At 38.8% G+C, this 24,598-nt stretch overlaps 1 protein-coding gene and 1 long non-coding RNA gene across 4 annotated transcripts in view; one reads left to right on the forward strand and one right to left on the reverse strand.

Moving 5' to 3' along the window:
• LOC146400096 (uncharacterized) overlaps window positions 1-24,598 on the forward strand; it is a 127,007-nt gene that overhangs the window by 36,269 nt on the left and 66,140 nt on the right. For both annotated transcript variants that reach the window (XR_014816175.1, XR_014816176.1), the window contains exon 2: window positions 10,604-10,684. This is a non-coding gene — a long non-coding RNA (uncharacterized LOC146400096). The remainder of the gene's footprint in view (window positions 1-10,603; window positions 10,685-24,598) is intronic.
• The window catches only part of AMPH (amphiphysin), a 172,193-nt gene that overhangs the window by 31,327 nt on the left and 116,268 nt on the right, over window positions 1-24,598 (reverse strand). For both annotated transcript variants that reach the window (XM_084974427.1, NM_001244203.1), the window contains 6 exon segments: window positions 22,414-22,489; window positions 21,666-21,748; window positions 19,195-19,333; window positions 17,764-17,892; window positions 6,782-6,898; window positions 351-374 (listed from right to left, as the gene is read on the reverse strand). In XM_084974427.1, coding sequence (XP_084830553.1) covers window positions 351-374; window positions 6,782-6,898; window positions 17,764-17,892; window positions 19,195-19,333; window positions 21,666-21,748; window positions 22,414-22,489 — 568 coding nt within the window.

Below are 24,598 nucleotides of genomic sequence, written 5' to 3' on the forward strand. Positions count from 1 at the left end.
TGATGCCTGTTATAGGGGACTACACTCTCATCACATTTAGAATGGATAAGCAAAGAGGTCTAACTGTACAGCACAGGGAACTATATCCAGTCTCTTGGGACAAGCCATGATGGAAGATAACATGAGAATAAGAATGTATATATCACACAAACACACTCACTCACACGTGTATGAATGACTGGGTCGCTATGCTGTACAGCAGAAATCGACACAACACGGTAAAGCAACTATACTCTAATTTTAAAAAAATCTGGGTTTTCTTTCCATCACAAATGAAATAAAATACAACAAGGTCTTCAAATGTCTAGTGATCCACATACATCAAAATACAGAGTTTTTAATACTCTTACCGTCCATAGGTCCCAGGGCAATGTCTGAAAGCAAACAGAGAAACAAAAATACCATTAACAGACAAATCCCAAGCATGTAAAAAATACCGAGGTGATCAAAGTTCTTGAAATAAAATCATAAACACTTTTGAAATACTTAGTACTGCACTGTCCAAAAGCACTTTCTCTGGTGATGATAATGTTCCACAACTGGGCTGTTCAATACAGTAGCCACTGATCGCACAGAATCAAATTTTAAGTTTTACATTATTATATTTAATTTAGATTTAAAATACCCAAATGTGGCTAGTGGCCACCATATTGGACAGCACAGGTGTAGTCAATCTGCTTTTTGATCTATGAGTGAAAAGCTGTATCTGAAAATGATGAATGGTTTTACTTTAACACACACACACACACACACACACACACACAATTAAAATGAAGTAAACAAGGTGACCAGATGCTAGTTTATCACATCTTTGAGGAAATGCAGATCTTACACCATTGCTACTGCTGTTTCCCCTCCCCTCCCCCACCAAATTCAAGAGAATGACCCATTTGATGGTAAATAAACTCCAGAAAAGTAGTTCTTCAATATGTTGGATTAGACAAGAATACACAGCTCAGTTAATTGGCAATCATGCAAATAAGCAGGGTGCCCCCTAAGACATGCGGCTGAATTACACTTTCTATGGGCATTTTAATTATGAAGCCTATTTATCCTGGGCAATGGATCCAGATGGTTCAAGTGACTTCCGCTGTGTGTGGGGAAAGTGGGGGTGACCTCTCTTTCTTACTTCCTTTGCGATTGAAAAGTACCAATAAAGCCACATCCTTGTCTTTGTGACTAGAACAGATGCACAGTTGTGTACCTGTTTCAGATCTCTAAATGTGAAGAGACAAATAGAGAGCCTGGCACTCCCATGTTTAGCATATGACAGTTTCCAGGTGGGATTACAGATGTCTTGTTTGGGTTCTGTAGCACAGAAGATGGGCCCCGTGGTTCTGACTGAACTAACTAGAGACCTAGACCAACTTAACACACACACACACACACACACACACACACACACACACACACTCACAAACACACTCACACACACACTCACTCAATTAAATTAATGAGTTAATTAGATCTCCTCCTCTCAATTAGAGGAGACCTGTTTAGGTCTGTCTCCTCTAACAGCCCTTCCCTGCAGCTCTGGGCAGCCTGGCTGTTCTCTGGTTAGCACCTACTTGTAGAATGAGTAAGTACAGAACAGCTTCAATGAACGCCAGTTATTTGTTTGTTTGTTTTCCTTTCTGGCCACATCCATGCCATGTGGAAATTCCCTGGTCAGAGAGTGAACCCAAGCCACGGCTGCAACCTGTGCCTTGGCACCAGCTGCAGCAACAATGAATCCTTAACCCACTGTGCCACATGGAACTTCCTGAAAGCCAGATAGTTGTCCATGGACTCCTTCTGCATCTTACATGCATTTTCTGATTTTTCTGATTATCCAGATGGTTTATGTTTTCTTTCTTCTCAGCCCCTTAAGAATCAAAGCTCCTAAAAGCTTCTAAGCATCATCCTGGCATAAGGCAGACAGCGCAGGTATATTCTCCAAAGGAGGCTCACAATGTGAAATGTGTTTATTACTTCTCAGGATCATGAAAGGATGTGTTAGCTCATGTTCACATGGCAGAAATCACATGAGTTACTCTGTGAGCAGCAAGAACATCACTATAAAACATGGGGTCAGGTGTTAGGGAAGGGAGGGGAAGAGAAGTCAGCAAAATTTAACAGCTCTGTGCTTTTTGTTATCTCAGCCTGACTTTGTCTTCTTAGCAAAAGAGGAGAGAGATGATTAGGGCTGAATCACAGGACGACTCTGTAGTGAGGTGACTCAATTACAGCCACTGGGAAGCCAGAGTAATTTATTACCTGGCCCAGGGGACCAAGAGAGGGCCATACACAGCTTTCCCTGATGGCAATAATGCATTTTCTTCAGAAACTAAGACATCTGAAGATGTAACCATGACCAATTTTCGTGTGTGTATTTAATTTTGAAAGAATCTTAGTCTTAAATTTCCTGATCCTTGGATTAATTTAATCATGAACAGATATAAAAGAGATTTCTCTACTGAGTCAAATTTGCAGATATAAATGCTATGGAATCTCACCCTCTGACATCACAGCCTCTACTGTGGAAACTTTCCTCCTGCCAGTAAGGTAATCAATGCTGAAAGGGAAGGCAGAAGAAGTCCCATGATTTCTCCTGGCTGTCTACACTGTGAGAAAGCTCTGAAAAGGAGATATTCTGCATGACATGTACATTCATGTTCTTCTCTGTTTGGCCACCTAGATAGAATCCTCAAACTTGTTGACAATGATCCCATTAACATCTCTCACAGTAAGTTTTAGAGACCATTTCAATGAATGTTAAGAATGCTAACATTCAAGGATTAAGATGGCGGAATAGAAAGACTGGAGCTCAACTTCTCACCTAAAAACAACAAAATTCACAACTAAAGACTGAGCAATCTCCACCCAAAGGGACTGGAAACCTTAAAAAAGATACCCTACTCCAGAAGAAAAAGAGGAGGCCACATCAAGAGGTAGGAGGGGTGATTTCATGATATAAACAACCCCATACCTCCTGGGTGGGAAGCTCCACAGACTGGAAACTAGCTGGTTCACAGAGACTCACCTACAGGAGTGAGAGTTCTGAGCCCCACATCAAACCCTCACATGCAGGGATCTGGCACGGGGAGAAAGAGCCCCTGGAGCATCTGGCATTGAAGGCCAGTGGGGCTTGGGCACAGGAGCTGCACAGGACTGAGAGAAATAGAGACCCCATTCTTAAAAGGCGCACATGGACTTTCACGTGCACTGAGTCCCAGGGCAAAGCACAGTCTCCAAGGGAATCTGGGTCAAATCTGACCGCAGTTCTTGGAGGACATCCTGAGAAAACAGGGGTGAATGTGGCTTGTTGTGAGGGAAGGACATTGAAGGCAAAGCTCTCGCGAATATTCAGCAGCAGTGCCTTTCTCTGGGGGGGGGGCATTTTGGGAAAATCTGGCCCCACCTGTCAGTCAGTGCTGAGAAGCCCCAGGGCAAACAACAATCCAGGTGGGATCACAGCCCCGCCCCTCAGTAAACAGGCTACCTAAAGACCCCTCAGGCACACAACTGCCTCTAATCCCATCCAGAGACTAAGCCCCACCACCTACCACGGGGCAGGCATCAGCCCCTCCCATCAGGAAGCCTACAGCAAGCCCCCATACTGACTTCAGCCACAAAGGGGGCAGACACCAGAAGTAAGAGAGGCTACAACTCTATTATTATCGGTAAGAAGGTTACCACACCAAAAACCTATAAAAATGAAAAGACAGAGAACTATAACTCAGATGAGGGAGAAAAGAAAAACCCCAGAAAATAAGCTAAGTGATGAGGAGATTCTCAGCATCCAGGAAAAAGACTTTAGATTGTTGATGCTAAAGAAGATGCAAGACATTGGAAATAAACTGGAGGCAAAGATGGATAACTACAGGAAACACTGACCAAAGAGATACAAGATATACAACTTAAACAAGAAGAGATGCAAAATACAATAACTGAAATAAAAAACTCACTAGAAGCAGCTAACAGCAGAATACAGGAGGCATAAGAATGAATAAGCGAGATGGAGGACAGATTAGTGGAAATTACAGATGTGAGACAGAAAAGAGAAAAAAGATTGAAAACAAATGAAGAGAATCTCAGAGAACTCTGGGACAAAGTTAAATGCACCATCATCCGTATTATGGGGTGCAAGAAGAAGAGAGAGAGAGGGGGACAGAAAAAATATTCCAAGAGATAATAGCCCCAAACTTCCCTAACATGGGAAAGGAACCACTCACTCAAATCCAGGAAGCACAATGAGTACCATATAAAATAAACCCAAGAAGGAATACACAAAGACACATATTAATCAAACTGACCAAAATTAAAGACAAAGAGAAAATCTTGAAAGCAGCTAGGGAAAAGAAACAAGTAACATACAAGGGAACCCCCATAAGGTTATTGGCAGATTTTTTCAGTTGAAACTCTGCAGGCCAGAAGGGAGTGGCATGATATACTCAACGTGATGAAAGGAAGAAGCCTCCAACCAAGATTACTCTACCCAGCAAGGCTCTCATTCAGATTTGAAGGAGCAATCAAAACCTTCTCAGATAAGCAAAAGTTGAGAGAATTCAGCAACACTAAACCAGCCTTACAACAAATACTAAAGGAACTTCTCTAGGCAGAAAAGTAAAGGCTGCAATCAGAAACAAAAATACCACAAATGACAAGGCTCACCAGTAAAGGTATATATACAGTAAAGATACAAAAACATCCATGCACAATTATACCACCAAAATCCGAAATCATGAGAAGAGGTGGGTACAAATGCAGGACACTGGAGATGAACTTGCAATTAAGAGAAAAACAACTTAAAACAATCTCATATACATATAGACTCTTATATCAAAACTTCAGAATAACTGCAAACAAAAAACCTACAATTGATACACAAACAAGTAATCTCTGGAGAATAAATGTATCTCATATTAAACAAGTGCATAATCCACCATGAAGGGGGTCATTTGACATCACTCTTTGAATGCTGAAGTCTTCTTACATCTGATTCTGATTTCCTCTCCATCAAAGAATTTAGGATAATTATAATTAAATAATACAGTTCTACAATTGTACTATTAATAACCATTTCTCTCCATGGTACAATGTAAGGTCTATAATGTCTTGTTTATCACATTACCTAGAATGGTGTAATGCCTATATTAAAGAATCAATAAGATGTAACAAATTGTGAGGACATATTTATATAGTTACACTGTTTTTTAACCAATTTATGCATTTTATATTTTACTTATTTTCAGAGGGTATATTATTTTTGTTATTCTTACCAGTTATTTTTTTATTATGCTATATAAAATATTTAATGGTATATAAGGCTTTCTTCTTTATAAATTTTAGTTGCATAAAATACACTATTTTAATATAATGCTAATATTTAAAGAAAAATTGAAATGTAATAGATAATACTAAATAGTAAAGATGAAAGCCATACAAAATGGGATAAAGTATAGAATAAATTTCCTATTTGTCTCAGCAAAAAAAAAAAAAAAAAAAAGAATGTTAACATTCTGAGGTCAATCAAATTTGGGAAATTAAGTTAAAGAAATCTAAACTTTTTTTTAATTGCAGAACTTGGAGCCTTTAAGGCACATCATAAATATCCTAAAAGGGAGTTAATAAAACTTCCTGAAACATTCATCTAAAAGACTCACTTTTTTTTTTTCAAAAATATCTTTCAGACAGGTGTAATCTACTCAACTGCCTGCTTTACTGAAACCTCAGATTTTTACTGTTCCTGTACCACAACGTGGAGGTCTTTAGAAATCCAATTACATTCTGGAACAAAGTATGGTTTAAAGAAAAGCTTTATCTATTGAGGGTCACAGTGTGCCCCAGTGTTTTACTATAAGGCTTTACGATAAGGCTTCCAGACCAGGAAGTTGAGCTGGCTCTTAGTTCCTAAACTGAGTCTGGCAGTGCACCTTGATTAAATAATGTGAAGTATATTCTAGAATCCTTGAATTTCCCTAAACTCAAATGTGAGGCCCCAACCACATAAAAAATACTGACATAAGCAATTTCAGGGAGCCAAAATTTTGAGTTAATTTCCTCGCATGAGCATAGACAACTGTAAAGTAACTCTATTCCAGAGGAATCCCCTGCAGGTCATTACAGCACCCTCCACCAGGATCCCTCTGATAAGTAATGCCATCATAATAACTACTGAAATGGGGAAAATGTTGAGATGGAGGCAGCCATCAGCAGGGGTAAGCTTGGATAAGCAAGGCCAACTGGGCACCAGGCCATAATCGACATCACATAAGGGAAGTTTCTACAATGTGGAAGATGGAGATACCCTCACCAACTGCAGATCCATCAAAGCTAAAAAAGATTCATGTTGGGGCAAAATCCCATGGTTAGGTCAAACATGCTCTAATGTGAAAAGCCTGAGAAAGGAAAGCAGAGAAAACGGAAAGAAGATTAAACCCCAAGCCAAAAGAAAGGGTTTTATTTAGGGAAGCCATAAAATGCATCACCCAAACTTCTGAGTGTAAAGGAGGCACTGTGATAACCAATCTGATATGGGTTAATCCTGGTAAACTGCAGTCTATGGTTATCCCAGCTCTGCAGGTACAGAAACCTAATGGTAGGGGAGGTTGAGAGTAAATGACGTTGATAAAGTCCTCTTTCTTCCCTTCCTTCCCATTAGAAAATCTTTGTCAAGCTAGAAGAAAAATGAATAGTCATATCAAAGGGAGAAGGGTCAGGGAAATGTATCTGTGGCTTTACTGGGTTTATTCAAGTTTATGAAATAGCATCTTCAAACATCACAGCATCTACTTTATACCTGCGACATGGGTGAGTGGGTCACTCCAGCAGAGCCCGCTGAGGCTACATCAGGTTTGAAAGGATCAAAGTCCAGATCCAACAAAGTTTCCTCTTTCTTCACCTCAGGAACTTCGTTCTGTTGGAACAACACAAAACATGCATTAGCTTGAATCTGATAAGACTTCATGACCTAATCCATGTATAATCCTCGAATTTCAGCAGATATTCCCAAAGTGTGCTTTGATAATTTTCCATTTAGGTGGCTCCTCCATGGGCTCCCAGAGTCACTAGTTACATACAATGAGATGGAACATAACCAATTCTGGCCAAGTACAACCTAAGATGCTCACAAACAAGGCCCAGACTCCAGTTCTATCCTTTGTTTAGCTCCAAGTCCAGGCAATAAAAAGAATGTCTGAGAAATGCGTCCTAATGCCACCAAGATCCAAGGAATCTCCTTCTCTGCCAGCTCAGAAAACTCCAAGATGTGTTATATATACACAGTGGAATATTACTCAGTCATAAAAAGGAATGAAATAATGCCATTTGCAGAAACATGGATGTGAGTACAGAGTCTCATACTGAGTGAAAAGTAAGTCAGAAAGAGAAAGACAAATACCATATGATATCACTTCTATGTGGAATCTAAAATATGGCACAAATGAACCCATCTACAAAACATAAACAGACTCACAGACATAGAGATCAGACTTGTGGTTGCCAAGGGGGAGAGGCAGGGAGTGGGATGGTCTTGGAGTCTGGGGTTAGTAGATGCAAACTATTACATTTAGAATGATAAGCAATGAGGTCCTGATGTGTATAGCACAGGGAACTATATCTAATCACTTGATGGAGGATAGTATGAGAAAAAGAAATACATATTATGCACGACTGAGTCACTTTGCTGTATAGCAGAAATTGACACAACACTGTAAATCAACTATACTTTAACATAAAAATAATTACAAAGAACCAGATAAATAAAATGGGCTAAGGATTGGACCCATTAAAGCCACCTGCTGCTGGGATGCTCCTTGTGAAGATAAAATGTAAAAAGGAAAGGATCATTAGCTACTCTGACCACATCCCACCTGTCTTCCCCTCAGAGGTACCCTATCCCCGGAATCAGTTAGCATATGGTCCATCCTTCATCCATAATACTCTTAGTCCCATCTGTGTTTATGTGGGATCAAAAGAGGAAAAAACATGTCCCCCAATATTCACTGCAAAACGAGTTCCTACCCCAATAACATCCTTAGATTAGAAAAAAACAGTAAGCCAAAAAGAGAATGAAAGTCCTGCTACAATAACAGCAAAACAAATTACAATATTAACACTAACATTAGTTCATGTAGTGTGCAGAAATAGCATGGGCCTAAAGTTAATTTAACCCAAGTTCAGGTTACACAGTAAAGGTCAGAGCTGAAATAACACCCTCATAAACAATACCACAGTGGAGATAACTGGGGTCAGTTTTCACACAAATCAAGTTAAACGTGTTTGGTATTGAGATAAGCTTCAATTTTGACCATCTGTTGCTTAGAAATTGCAAGATCACAACAATGGATAAAGTATTATATGAGAATAGAGATGTTTAGAGAAAAATTTAAAGAACAGGAATTATTTTAATTAATGTTGATCATGGACAAAAATCTTAAAAATTTAAAAATGTAAGAAAAGCTTAGGGGCAGAACAAACAGTACTTTTTTTAAAACGTATATACACATTCACTGTAGAAGGCAATCTGCTTATATATCCTGCTGTAGTCTTGGGTTTGCAGCATGATCATTCCTCATATAAGCTTTTAAAATTTCCCAGGGATAATGCTCTTCTGAGATCTCTCTTTCTTCAATAATTACAATCACAAAAGTGTCAACTGATTCCCTTAGCCCCTATTCAAAATCTGCATGGCTTCTCTTTTTCATCAACTTTTATATTGGTACAAATGATATTTTTAAAATCTTACAAACACTTATTTTACACTTAGAATGTGCTAGGCATTGTTCAAAAAACTTAATACACATGAACATTAACTTATGTTAATGCATTTTGTTGCCCTGAAAGAATTACTATTCTATATTCCCCAAACTTGCATTTTACCTGCCCTGCTAATCCTTAAAATAAATCAAGGGGCAAATGGCACCAATTCCCCACTTGGGCCCGAGGAGAATGGGCTACATGAGGTTATCTACTCTTCTTTGACTCCAATGCTATTCTAGGCTGCTATAGAGATGGCACCTCACATTTCAGAGACCTCTGAGGCCTGCAAAGGAATTCCTGATGTCCTACAAGTTCTCTATAAAGATTTAGAGCACATGAATATGTCCATTAGTCCCTTATGAGCCAAATGCACTCTCTTGAGGAAGCTCAAATGGGAATCTAGAGATCAGGATTAAAAAAAAAAAACTAGACTGTAATGAGCTATACTTCGACTTTGATTGAAATACATCTGGTTTGCACCCCAATTTTGTTATTTGCCGGAAGTCTCTCTCTGAGCAGTTCATTCAGCTTCTTTGAGCCTTCATTTCTCCACGCATAGAATCAGAGTAATAATACCTAGTAAAATGACCATGAGGAATAAAGATGAGAAATGCACTGACCATAATATATTGGAGATACTCAAAATGGAAATGGAAGCCGTGCTGTTACTAATTACTGCTAGTAATGATGTATATCTGTGTAAAAGGACTGTCATCAAATACCCATCATACCGGTTTGGTGATCTTCAAAATGTGGAACTACTTTCTTCAGGCTCAACTTCTATTCAGTTTTACCCTTAAAGTTGAGAATTATTCCTTAAGGCACTACCAAAGGGTAATCTAATAGAGCTACAAAGAGAGTGAAAAAAGTAAGTGCCTATTTACATAATATTACTTTATAAAAGGACACAGATGTACACTGAATGCTGTCATTCCATGTTGAAAAAAAGTGACATGTAATTTCCCTTAATATAACAAAAGAAAACTCATCTTTTATCATTCCTTACACCTGCATCACCAGTGGAGAAGATCGGATGTGGTCCAAACATTCAGAATTTTTGGGGCAGCTTGATCTCAGCTATGGTTTTAGCATCAAAAGTATGGAAGAGGTGACCTGGGATGGGCATCTAAGGAGACTAGATGTGAAAACTACAATGGGGGAAATATCCAGTGGGAAATACTATCAATTATAATAATCTGTGCTGTATTTTATGAAGTGTATTCTGCTAGGGACATCTTAAGTTTACAATTAAGGTACTGGACTTCTTCCTGTACAAATGTACAATTTGAGCATAATCCTTATGCCTAGACTTGCCCTGGCCTCATGATAAAAGGAGTTTACTTCCTTATTCCTTGACTCAGAGGTGACCACGTGTCATGCTTTGGCCAAGGGATGTTAATGAACATAATACAAGCAAAGGTTTGAAATGCACTTGCATAGTTGATTGGCTTTGTTTGGATTCCTGCCATTCACCACAAAAAGTAGATGCTTTAGTCAGCCACTGGCCAAAGAGGATGGGAGATACACAGAGCAGACCTGAAGCCATCACAACTAATTTCTCAAAACCAGTGTTAAAGAGAAATTCTTAAAAGTAGCCAGAAAGAAAGACATGTGAGATAGAGAGGAACAGCATAAGAACAGGAGCAGATTTATCACCAGAAATAACGCAAGCAAAATGATGGTGAAGCAATATCTTTGAAGCACCAAGAGAAGAAAACTGCCAACCTAGAATTCTGTGCCTCTCGAAAATATTTTTAAAACACAAAAATGAGATGGAGAGTTTTTTCAGACATACAGAAGCAGAAAAAAACTTATCACCATCAAATCTGAACTACAACTCATGCGAAATAACATTTTTCAGGCAGAAGAAATGGTACCAGATGGAACCATGGGTTACACAAAGGAATGAAGAGCACCAGAAATGGAAATGGTACCTATGTAGGTAAGTATATATGACTTTAGTTATTACCTAAATCTCTTTAAAAGATAAATTATTGCTTAGGCAAAAATAATGACAAAGTAATGTGAAGTTACTTCATATTAAAAACTAAACTCCAGGAGTTCCCTGGGGTTCAGTGGGTTAAGGATCCAGCACTGTCACTGCTGTGGTTCAGGTCACTGCTGTGGCCTGGGTTCCATCCCTGGCCCAAGAACTTCTGCATGCTGTGGGCACAGCCAAAAAATTAAACAAAGAAATACATAATTAAGTAAATAAACTCCATGACAAAATAGTACAAAACCAGAAGGAAAGGAATAAAGTATACTATTTTTAGGTATTTATACTGTATCCAAAATGGTATACGACCATTTGAAAGTAGATTGTAATGAATTAAATGTATACTTTAAGCCCTAAATCAACTGCTAAAATAAGAAAATAATGATATAGCTAATAAACAAAATAAATAAAAGAGAATAATTAAAACAATAAATGAATTCAAAAGAAGGCAGGTAAATGAGGTAGAAGGGCTAAAATAAATGGTATAAAACAAAAAAACCAAGATGCTAGATTTAAACTTCACCATATGAATAATCACCTTGAATGAAAATATTCTAAATAATATAATAAAAGGCAGAGATTGGGAGTTCCCATCATGGCTCAGTGGAAACGAAGCCGACTAGGATCCATGAAGACGCAGGTTTGATCCCTGGCTTTGCTCAATGGGTTAAGCATCCATTATTGCTGTGAGCTGTGGTGTAGGTTTCAGACAAGGCTCGGATTCTGCATTGATGTGGCTGTGGTGTAGGCCAGCTGCTATGGTGCCGATTCAACCCCTAGCCTGGGAACCTCCATGTGCCAAGGGTGCAGCCCTAAAAAGATAATAAAGAAAGGCAGATTGTCACGCTGGATTTTTAAAAATCAAGATTCAACAAGATACTGCTTACAAAAAATTAATTTCAAACACAGAGACACAAATATGCTAAAAGTAAAAAGATGGAAAAAGATACACAATGCCAACCTAACCCAAAGAAAGCTGGAATAGTTTTATTAACATCAAAGTAGATTCCAATTCAAAGAGTATTATCTGGGGTAAAGAAGTTCATTTCCTGATATAAAAGGGGTCAATTCCTAAACATTTGTACATTCAACCATATGGCTTCAAATTACATGAAGTAAGAACCAAGAAAACTGATATAGAGAAATGTACAATTCCACAAGGGAAATTTCAATGGTCCACTTTCAACAGTAAAACAAGTAGAGAAAAATCAACAAGGTTACAGAAAATATAGACAACACTATTATGACCCAATTTGACCTAATTCACACTTATAAAGCATTCCACACAACAGCAGAATACATTCTTTTTGAGTGAACATGAAACATGACAGACAATATTCTGGGGACATAAAACAGGTCTCAATATATTTAAAAATATTCAAGTCATACAAAGTATGCTCTCTGACTTCGCTGGAATTAAACTAGAAGTCAGTAACATAATTATCTCTGGAAAATACACAAAAATTTGAATAAAAATAGAACTTTGTTAATAACCTAAGGAGTCAAAGAAGAAGTCAGAGTGGAAATTAGACAATATTTTGAGTTGAATGAAAACAAAAACACAAAACCGCTTTAGATGCTGCTAAAGCAGTACTTGGGGGAAATTTATAGCACTAAAACCCTACTTAAGCAAAGAAGAAAAGTCAAATCTGTAAACCTCAGTCTGTTGAGACTTAACAAATTGATTCTAAAATTCATATGGAAAATTAAAGAACCCAGAATATCTAAGACAACTCTGAAAAAGAATACCTAAGTTGAAGGACTAACCCTAGCTGGTTTCAAGACAGTATAAAAGGACAGTCAAAAGACAGTGTGGTACTGGCAAAAAGATGGGCAAAAAGATCAAAGGAAAACTATAGAGTTCAGCATACACACATGGCCAACTAATTTTCTGCAAAGGTACAAAGGCAATTATGTTAAGGCTAAACTTTTCAACCATTGTACATCCATATGTAAAGAAATAAACATCAACCCATACTGACTGACTTTGACCTTGAAGAGCACTATTTTTTCCTCCTTCTGACTTTCATCTTATTCTTAATGTCTTAAAAGAATGTTAACATGTTTACTTTGAAAAAAAAATGAAAAAGAAGAAGCATCTGGTCCAGAAATATGCTACACTGAAAAGAAAAGCCAAGGCAGTATTTAAAACTAGGATACAGACACCCAGGAACTGAAAGGTGCATATAAAGACAGTCGCAGGCAGGATTGAGAAGATAAAAAGGGCCATTTCATGAACTTCTTTTGCTAACTGGAAAATCTATATCCATTTGAAATTGGCTAAGAAACAATAGAATGATTTCATGAACTTAAAATATAAGATGCAGCCTCAGGCTAGAGAATGGCTAAGAGTTTGGAAGTAAACAGTGCTGACTTAATCCCAACAGTCACTGGATTTGAAGGCTGTGCTGCTGTTTTGCCTTCCAGCCCAGCAGGGTGGCAGGAGGAAAAAACTGGGATGTTCAAAAGATAATCTCTGTAGATTTGTAAATGGGAAAGCTATTATCAAAGAGAGAAAAGATACAACATCATGACTGAGAAAAGATTTAGGCCAAATAGTTGGGGTATCTGCTATGAAAAGAAAATCCCAAAGCAAGCAATCTTTTCTTCTTCACTGCCACTTGACAGGAAAACTGCACACACACACACACACACACACACACACACACACACACACACACACACACACACAATTTCTTCCTATTTAAATTCACAAGAGGAAAAAGTAGGGAGGGATGGGTTTGTCCTTTGGAAGGTCTGGTTTTTTTAAACAGAAAACCAGAAAAGCAAAATCAGCCCTTTGGTCTTGACAAGTAGGCATCTTCCTGTAAGCAGATAAGGCTATTTCTCAGAGAAGATTCTGGGAGATACATATTTCCAGTATACACACTACCTCTAAGGTTTGGACCATTAGAGGGCCCTGTAGGCCCAATGAATTTCTGTTTCCAACCCCAGGACACACTTAAGATAGTGTATGAAACACACAAATCCAGCAGAGGTGAGGAATGCTTCATTCATCACACCTTGAGCTTCTGGGTGGGACACTCCAACTGCCTTTCTTCCCCATTAAGTTCATGATAAAAATGGAAAACTGGGGACATAAACCTATCTGTTAAATCTAAAATGACCATTAAACATTTTAAAAATATGAAAATAAAATCCAAGTGGTCAACTCTATATTACTATAAATGTATGTATTCTGTAAGTACACCTTTTCAAATACATTTCAGTTTTCCAGTTTTCAACGTTCTGCTTCCTTGCAACTGGCATCTCATTTTCTCTTGGCATTTCTATTTATGTTTTTCATCATTTCTCTGTGTGTGTTCAAAAGTATTATTGCCCAGATAAGATAACCCAATCATTTGTAGTTTGTAGCTTGACATGTAATCCGATCAACACACTTAACAAAGGAAGCACACGTTAAGTCTAACAACCTGAAATATGGAACATTTTAAGTCACCCTATTTTTATTCCATTTTTTAAAAATTTATTTTACTAAAACATAGTTGGTTTACAATGTTAATTTCCACTGTGCAGCGAAGTGATTCAGTTCTACATATATATTTACATATATATTCTTTTTTATATTTTTTCCATTGTGGTTTATTACAGGATATTGAATGTAGTCCCCTGTGCTATACAGTAGGACTTGTCACTTACCCTATACTATTTTTAAATGAAGCAGTTACAAATGGTCCATTATGACCTACACTTGGCTCAGCTGGATATTTTCCTGGAAGAAATCTGTTAATCTGCCGTGGTACTTTGTTCAGGGCCACATATTTGTACCACATGGAAACACTGATGGCCTAGAACAGTGGTTCTCATAGTGTGATCTCAAGACCAGCAGCACCAGCATTACCTGGGAACCTGTCAGAAATGCAGACACTTGGCTCCAACCCCAGATCTGCTGAATTAGAAACTCTACTAGATGTGACCTAGAAGGGCTGAAGGAACATCAAATGGCTCTGTCTATATTTATAGAAGGATGAGCAACAAGGAAATTGTCAAGATGCCTTGGGACAAGTCAGCATCTGTGAATTTTTAAATAAAGCTAGATTATATTATTTATAATAGCCAAGATATGGAAGCAACCTAAATGGCCATTGACAGAGGAATGGATAAAGAGGTGGTACATATACAATGTAATATTACTTGCCATAAAGAAGTATGATATAATGTCATTTGCAGCAGCATGGATGGACCTAGAGATTATGGTATCAAGTGAAGTAAGTCAGACAGAGAAAGATAAACACCATATGATGTTGCTTACATGTGGAATCTTAAGAAAATGATACAAATGAACTTATTGACAATACAGAAACAGACTCATAGACAGAAACAGATTTATGGTTACCAAAGGGGAAAGGAGGAGGGGAGGGATAAATTAGGAGTTTGGTTTAGCAGATAGAAATTACTATATATAAAAGAGATAAACAATAAGATCCTCTTGTATAGCACAGGGAACCATACTCACTATCCTGTAACAAGCCACGATGGGAAAGAATATATATATTAAATATATAAATATATTAATATATATATAATATATATATTAAATATATAAATATATTAATATATATAATATATATATATTTAATCACTTTGCTGTAGACCAGAAACTAACACAACATTGTAAAACAATACTTCAATAAAGAAAAAATAAATAAAGCTAGATTATATCCCTCAATAAGGGAGAAAGCAAGCAGACTGAAATAAAAAAATCCTTGCTCTGCCCCCTCTTTTGCCATTGTGACGTGAAACTCCTAGCCATTGAGTCAATGGAGATGCTTCAAGTTATGGGGTCCACCTTTTAGAGCCATGTTGCCTCTTGGATTCAGAAAAAGACAATAAACCCCTCAGATTAAAAGAAAACAATATACATGAATCTGAACCCATAAAATGCACTCCCATGTCTCTGGTGGTTTTCAAAATCACCCGATTGACTGATGGACGTGACACAGCCAGTAAGTTACAAAAGATACTGGTGGGAACCGGCTCCTCCTTCCCTTTCCTTCCCTTCCCAACCACCTTAGGGTCATGCATACAGACTAGCCCCGCTGGGCAAGGGGCTCTACCAACTACTTGTGTCACTGCAGTGGCCACAGCTGGAGACGTTTCTGCTTTGAAAGGTGCTTCCTTACCCTCTCCCCTAACTCTTGACTTTGCCCATTACTCTCACTCAACCATACCAGCAGAAGCTAATGCTCTTAGAAGTACTGAGGGGGACTTCTTCTGGCATTTGTAATTTTCTAAAGTGCTTTGATTCTTTTTTCCCCCACTATGGAGGACCTTATGTGAGACAGCAAATTGCAAATTAAAAAAAAAAATTTCAGAAAGAACATTTTTGAACCCCATCTTTGCTTCAGAACTAGTCTATGTGTCACGTTTTCCCTACTTCAGTGACCTCAGTTGCTAAATGGAGATTACTCAGCTAAGTACACATGGCTTCTTGGTGACTACCTTCTCTTGCTGATGGAATGGACAGGCTGTTCTTGGAGGGTCCGGGTGAAAGTAAGGGTATCCCCACCCTAAAATACTCTTACTTTGAAAACGGATGGAGCCAAAAAGAGAACAAGCTTTTAGAAACACAAAGGGAGAGCACAACCTGGGAATGAAAACTGCTCAAGTTTGGTGCCAAGGCCAGGATGTAGGCTGGGTAAGATCATTTGGCTCTAAGACCACTCACTATCCCTGGCAGCATCTGTGTACCCGTGGATCTAATCTGTTCATGCACTGATAAACACACAATTCCCACTCCCCAAAGGAGCTACTAAGTCACACATTTTAAGCCCTAGTTAGCCTACCAAATTCAGAAACTCATTCAAATAACAGAAGGAAACCAACAGCTAAAAGCATTGTGTCGATCCATAAATGTCCCCAAAAGCAATGAGAACTTGTGACTTGCTACTGCACTGCTTCTGAGTTCTCATTTCCTGAGCTCCCTGTTTTCAGTTCCTCATTTCTGTTACACTGGACAGTTCCTCATCCTGATTCTGCAGTGATAATCAGGATGTTGTATGCAGTGTTGTTATTGACATACTCAGTAATTACAGTGTTGCCTTCATACTCCTTGCAAAACGTTACCATTATTTCTGAGCCCGAGAACACTGGGAGGAAGTGATATTGGTATGACTTCTTGGGGGAAGTTCACTCTTAACAAAGTGATAGCTTTGGTGGCATTAAGAGCAGCTCCAGAAGTCAACACTATCCTTGAGGCAACAGGACAATGAAGTTGGCACAAGTGTACAGCCTACTGAATCAGCTATAGGTGGAACACGGGCACCTGGATGTCTGAAAGCAGGGGAGATGCTGATGGTTCCATGTGCCGAATCATGTAAATGGATACATTTACTCCTGATGAAGGTCAAAAGACTTATTAGTCACCTCCTCGAATTTCATTTTCTTATTCTCTACCAAGGAGCAATATGAAAGAAGTAATAAAAGGTGCAAACATGAATTAAAATATACTGATAGTCACCAAAATTCGAGTGAAAAAATAGAAAAAGTGGAAGTAACCTGTGGACGCAATCAGGGTTGGTTACCTCCATCTGATAGAATATTCTGGTCAAACACTTTTTTTGAAGAGACAATATTATGACATGAAAAAAAATGCTCAATATGATTAAGCAGAAAAGTCGGGAATAGGTAACAATGCAATCTGAATTTTCTACTGCAAAGTTGATGTATACCTAGAAAAAATACTAAAAGAAAATAAACCAAAGTGTATTAGTGGCTATGTCAGAATGGTATGATTTAAGGAATTATTAAAATTCTTCATTTTACACTTCTCCATACGTTCCTAACTTTCTATAGTAAGGATGCACAACTCTTAATAATAGACAAAGTGTCTTTTCAAATATACATTTCTCCCAGTTGAGTACACTTCAGACATACTAAGTAATTAAAACAACTGAAATTATATTATTGGCTCTTGCATCTGCCCCTTTCTTAAGAACTGACCCCTAAGAGTCCCTCTACCCTGGTACTTTCATGAACATACCAGCTCTGGATTGGGCACTCACCTGAGAAGGTGTCGTCACACTGATTTCCGGGACAAAGTTGTCCTCGAAGAAATTGATGATGTTCTCCTGCTGCAGTTCCTTTGTTGGAGTGACTTTAGGGAGAGGTGGGACAGGAGGCCCTTTCCTTGTCTACAAAGTATCACACACAAACAAAAAGGAGTTAATTCAGCCAAAAATGACGTGGGAAATGTGCAGAAGTGTCATGTGAACAGAGCCAGGGGAAGAGACTGATCACTGATTAACATGTAGGTCTGCAGAGAGAACTAAGCCCACCTGATTCAGGCAAAGGACACCTGTGTGGGTGGCCCTCTGAGCTCTGATGAGCATTGGTCCAGTGAGAAAAAGTCAGGCTATCAGGCTCCATCCATCTCAACAGAAGTACCAGACACAGGCCTCAGGGCCACTTACCTGTGCTTCTCAAGTTACACTAAGGCAATACCTTCTGTGAAGTCAACTGAAAATGATTTCTCACTTCAGCAGTATGTTAGAATTTTAGAACTAAAGCAAAGCAAGCTTTTCCCTGGAATCAGAGACTACCACTGGCAGCACACCTCTCACTCTGCACTCCAGTATTTTGGAAAGTAAGCACTTTAGAGATCTATCCATAAATCCTCTTACAATGCTCCCTAGTTTCCAGTCGTACACAAGAAAGCCTGAACTGGACTGGAGACTTCAAGTTTCCCCACAGAATTTCATTTTCACCAAAGGCAGGGACAATAAGGGTGGCAATTTTTCTCTATGTTTATCTTTGCTTGGCCCTGTTTCTTTCAATCATTAGTTCCATACACCTTTTTATTTATTTATTTTTTGAATGGCCATACCATGGCATATGGAAATTTCCGGGCCAAGGATTGAATCTGAGCCACGGGTGCCACCTACGCCACAGCTGCAGCAACACCAGATCCTTTAACCCATTGTGCTGAGCCTGGGATCAAACCCATGCCTCCCCAGTGACCAGAAACACAGCAGCCAGATTCTTAACCCACTGCACCATGGTAGGAACTCCTGTTACATACACTTAATTACTGAGTGCCTGCACAATATACTGTGTGCAATAGAAAAAAATAAAATGACATAAAGGTCATGGTCTTTCTTGGCCTCAGTGTTACCTTAAGTCCTAGAGGAGGGAGGCTTCCTGAAGAAGATAAGATTAAATAGCTTTAAAGGACAGGATTTGGAGAAGAAGAGACCATGCAAGCCCGAGGAAGCCTGGAAAGACGCCTCAACACACTTAAGCAGAAAGTATGTGAGGAAATAAAAAATTCAGATAAGACAAGGAAATTGAATCCTTGGTGACAATCACGATGCCCAAGACTCAAAGTCTCCCCAGCTGGAAACGCACGTCAATATCCCTGCCCATGGGATTATCCCAGGTGGGTCAACTCAGGGCGAGTCCTTCCAGTCCCCCCAATACCCGTGACCTCTTCCTACCTGCGAGGGTGACCGAGGCCGGGCTGGTGCGGGAGACGCAGGGGCCAGTGTGTGATTGGGACTGGCTGTCGGGCTCGGGATGGGTGAAGGCTCCTCAGGCGGCGATGGTGTCTTTGCAATTCGGAGAGGACCCGAGTCGCTGGATGGAGGCAGAGTAAGCAAGGCGCCTCCTAAGGGACAGTGCTTGTTTCTCAGGGGCCCTCCTTCCCCCAGAAACCCTTAGGCATCACAGGTACGGTCTGCTATCTTCTCCTGCTTCTTGTTGATTCTGGTTTCTATTAATGATGATGGGATAACTGGTACCATTTATTGTCCACCATGTGCCAGACCCAGTTTGTCTATTACCACTAATTGTCATGAGACCCATGCATCATTGTCTCCACTTTACAGGTAAGTAAAATGGGGCACGGAGAAGATAAAAAGCCCTAAAGTCCCCGGGCAATTTAGCAGATCTAGGTTCAGGCCTTGGTGATGCAAACCCTTGTTCTTTCCACTGTACAAACAGACTCTGCAAGGATCTTCCGAACAGAAGCTGAATTAATTGAACTAACTTCACTTTTGACTTAGAATTCTGCTATGGCGTAATCTATAGAAAAACCTACCCCACAAGTTATAATCTGGATTTAAATTTAAAGGCATCCCCAGGATGACATTCATTAAGATTTTGTAAGAGTGCTTTCAGATAACATTGAGAAATTAATTCATTATTTCTCTTTCAACACCTGATGAAACAATGATTCATCTCAGACATCTGGAAATGTGCAAACAAATTATGTGATGGATGAGAGTCTGTGACGTTTACTGAGAACCGGCCACATTTCTGGCCCCAGGCCAGATGCTTGTGATCAGCCCAAATGCTAAGACAGCACTCAAGACACATCCTGCTCTCTAGGAATTTCTAAACTCTACAGATTGAGGAAAGAAGGTCTGCACCCCAGAATAAATGAGCACATACACAGGAGCATGGTCTACATATTCAAGGGGTTGAGGGAATGGGTCCCCAAGGAGAACAGGCTTGGGAACACACCACATGATTGGGGCCATGCCAGCAATCATGGCCTCTGTCAGGAAGCACAGCCCCCAATCTATGCTGAATGGAGGTTCCCCTGAGCTCACTCACCACCTGGGTCTGCGGAGGAATGTTGGAAAAAATGAAAGGAACATTTGTTAAGTGGCCATGGCCCCACTTTCTCTTCATTTTATCTTATTCAGCAACATCGAAATTTCCAGGTGCATTTGTCCCTTTCATCTCTGTGTAAGGGAACAGCTTTTCTCCATGCACCTCATTTCTACATCACCCAAATGCCATTTCCATAGTCTCAGGACAATTCTCTCTTTGTTTCTAGCTCCACACTGAAAACATTGTATTGGAAACAGTAGCTTTATCCCTTCCCTGTGTTCTTTTAGGCAATGTTCCTTCTCTTAGAAAATTATATACTTAATGCTCCCTTAGCATAGCAGCCTGAACAGAGGCTACAAGTAGAGCTAGACCAAATGGCATCAGATGGGAAAACTGGCTATTTCCAGAGAGATCCAAACACTAACATACGGAGGTGGTGGTGCCTGTGTAGGAATATGTGTGTCTTTATAAATGTGTTGATTGATTACATTGATTGATGTTAAAATCGTTAAGTATAGACTATCGGAACTGCATATTACCTTAGAAGCTGTTTAGTTCAATAGCACCTTTTCAGTTCTATTGATTTAAAAAAGGAGATCTTTAATCAGAGAGGTTGCTAAACTAAACACAAACTAATAGATATAAAGAACTCTCTCAAGGAAGACAAAGCAAATTAACTGCAGAGTCATAAACCCGAAAGCTTCGAACTTCCAACCCAAACCTCACTAGCCTTCATTACTTGAGTACATAATGTCTGCAAAGGGACTTCCAAATCGAGGGGGAAAGCTGGTAAGAAGCCAAACCCTGGCACCGCAGACCATTCACCTACAGATCGCTGAGCCATTGGTTTACGTGACTGACATACTCAAAATAAAACCAAAACAATGTTCAATAAACCCAAAACAACACACTGCTTGCAAGGTCAAGTTAGGAGGTAAGATGGTGGTGAGTCTCATCTATTTCCCCTTTTTTTTTTACCCAAAAATAGATGCATTAAAGGTGTCAACACCAAGTATTGGACTAACTATTATGAGTTTGGGGAATTCCTTTCTCCTCCCAAGTAAAGTTAACAATGCCCAATGAGAAATTACATGTGAAAAACTGATACCATTGCCAGATAGCAGAGTGTGGTAGATAGCAAGCAACTCTACTGTGACAAAAACCCCTGGGGATAAATCTGAAGGTTAAAAGTCAATGTAAAAGCGCAGAACTAAGGCTGGTGTCTATCTCTGGATGGAAAGGTTCCTTGGTTTTAAGTCTCTGTAGGATGAATAAAAGAGGCAGGTACAGACTGCAATCCTGGCCTTCAAGGTGCACAGACATGAACTTTGCTCTGACGGACATGGCCTACCTGGGAGCTCCTTGAATGGTGAAGGCCTTGTCAGCGTGCTGGTCGCCAAGTTTCGTCATCACTTCATACAGTTTGTGGCAAAGCTAAGGGGACAGAGGCCACTTGTCTATTAGCTGCAAATCATTTTGGTGCAAATTCAGGCTTCTGCCCCCAGAAAGGAGTTGTTTGTTGAAAAACTAAGAATCTTATGATGGTATGCATGGTCTCAGTATAGTTTAACTTCTGAACAGGGTCCAAATTAAAATTCATGGGAAAACTGTAAGTCCACAAACACAAACTAATAGATATAACTCAGAGTACAGAGCAGACAAACAAAAACATATCATCTATGCTGATTCTACTGGAGATGAAGTCATACAACCACCCTGCTAAACTAAGAAAATATTGGTTGATGACAAAGCTGCTGTCTATCTGAATATGTGAAGATCAATTTGTCTGCAGCCTAAAGTATCATTTGAAAATCCAACTACAAAAATTGACTAAAAGAAAAAGAAAAAAAAAAGATTGTGAGACTAAAACAAGCAGACAGTGGCTCACGAGAGCACAAACTAAAATCTGTAACCAGATATAAAGAACTATATGGTCACTACAAAAAAATGTAGAAATATTACTGAGAGTAAAAGACACTATTAAAAGAAACACGAAAGAGAGGGAATTCTTTGCATGATGCTGTGCCATTTCATTTGTTCCTAGAATAAATGGTCATTTACTTTATCTTCCTTAAGTAAAAATAGACATCATTACTCACCACTGCAATTTCCTTATGAAACTTGGCCTCTAGGCTAGAGACATTTTTGAAAGTATTGACATAAAATCCAACACGTCTACCATGTAGCGATACAGAAGAAAGAAGAGATAGGAAAGACTGATCAGTATTTTTAATGGTAATAAGATATATTTAAAACAATCTTTCTTTGTATATTTTGAATAACACTGGATTAAATAAACTACTTCACCCAAAATATGCCCAACCTTTCCCGGGCTGTTAATAAACAAACAAACAAACAAAAAACATCTTTTGCCATAGAGGAGAGCTTTTCCTAAAAATGCGGTTGATAACCTAAGAAAATGTTCTCACCTCTTTAATGTGTACCAAGATCACCTGGAAGCTTCTTTCTGAACCAGTAGGTCTGAGGTGGGGACTGCGAATCTGAATTTGTAACAAGCTCTAGGTGATATTGATGCTATTGCTTGAGAGAGAACACTTTTGGAACCAATGCTCCAAGAATCTGTGCTTTAGATATGTATCTTTAAAGCTTTTGAGACAGAGCAGTTTATTATTAATTTTTACAAAATACAAACAGTTTAGTTTGGGTATCATATGTTTGGATTCTGAAATGTGTTTGATAGAGGGAAATAAAAAACCTGAAAATTAGTTACAATTCTTCAGCTAAAGGATAATTCATGCTTTTACTGAACAAATAACACAAGCTATTCATTCAAAACATCTCAAAAACGTTTGTGAAGCAAAGTCATGGTGGGCATAGGTTCTGCAAAATGAGCAAAGTACCCTCAATTTTAGGTCCCTACTAGTAAGCACACCAGTTAGCCCAGTGGATTCAGCCCAGCATCCCCAGTATAAGTTTCCTCTGCACTAAGTGAAGACTCTGTAGACTCCGTGTTAATTCAATCCTTCTGAATCCATCTGAGTAAATTACTACTTTGATTTAATTCATCTTCTTTTTTTGTTTTCTTTTTACGACCACACTAGCAGCATATGGAAGTTCCCAGGCTAGGGGTTGAATTCGAATTGCATCTGCCAGCCTACACTACTGCCACAGCAATGTGGGATCCAAGCTGCATCTGCGACTCACACCTTAGCTTGTGGCAATGCTGGATCCTTAAGTTAACCCACTGATCAAGGCCAGGCATCAAGCCCACATCTTCAGGAAGACAAGAGTTGGGTTCTTAACCTGCTAAGCCACAGCAGGAACTCCTAATTCATTTTCTTTTCTCAATGATATTCTCAAAAAATAAGCCTAGAGTCCTGACTGGCTAATTAGATTCTATCTAAATTGCAATCAACAGCAACAAAGGACTAGAAATACTATTGAAGTCTACTGTATAAAATAAACATATATTCAGGATGTTTATAATAAGAATATTTATTTGGGGGGCTATAAGAATGTGCCTTACATAATAGGTACCTCTGATTTGAACAAAGAGATAAAAGGATGGAGAAAAGGGGGCTTCTAGTGGTTAGTTGTCCCCTGTGGTGAGTCAAATTCTAAAAAGCAGAGGTGGCTGAATGTTCCATCATCATGAAAGTCAATAAAAAGACCGCTGTTTAAGCACTTTTATATTCCCTCACTTAACCCTCCTAACTTCAACCTCCAAGGTGGTAATTTTCATTTTATATCAAGGAAAAACTAAGGCACAGAGAGTTTTACTGTCCCTGGTCATGTAATTAAGAAGCAGAGAACCAGTATTCAGACACAAGGAACACATTATAAAAAAGCATGCAATGTTTGCTGAGAAATTCTGCTTAAGCATGAATGTTGTTATTCCTGTGCTTCTCATGAATTAGAATTTTACTAAAAAATAGAAGTGCAATTTAGAGACCCAGAGATGAAATAATAGTTGAGTGCTAAATCCATTCTACCAATAATACTTACTTTTTCTATGGCTTAACTTGGACCTTAGATTCCTAACATGCATCACTTAATTTTTTTTTTCCTTCATAAATTTAGTTTATTTGGGTTTCCTTCAAATAAAAGGTTCATTTCCTTTTTTTTGTTTTCTTGGGGTATAATAATCAACAAATAAAGGTGTAAGATATTTAAAATATACATCATGGTGACTTGATCCATGTATTCATTGTGAAAGAATTCCCCCTCTAGTTCTTTAAGACACCCATCACCTCACATATCTTTTTTCTCTTTTTTTTTTTGGTAAGAACATTTAAGTTTGATTAGCAAATTTTAATTGTACAG

Source organism: Sus scrofa, chromosome 9 (genome assembly GCF_054392235.1).
Source record: "Sus scrofa isolate SSC_HxYL_T2T_F1_AM1 chromosome 9, Sscrofa_HxYL_maternal_Yorkshire_Landrace_v2.0, whole genome shotgun sequence".
Classification (NCBI taxonomy): Eukaryota; Metazoa; Chordata; class Mammalia; order Artiodactyla; family Suidae; genus Sus; species Sus scrofa.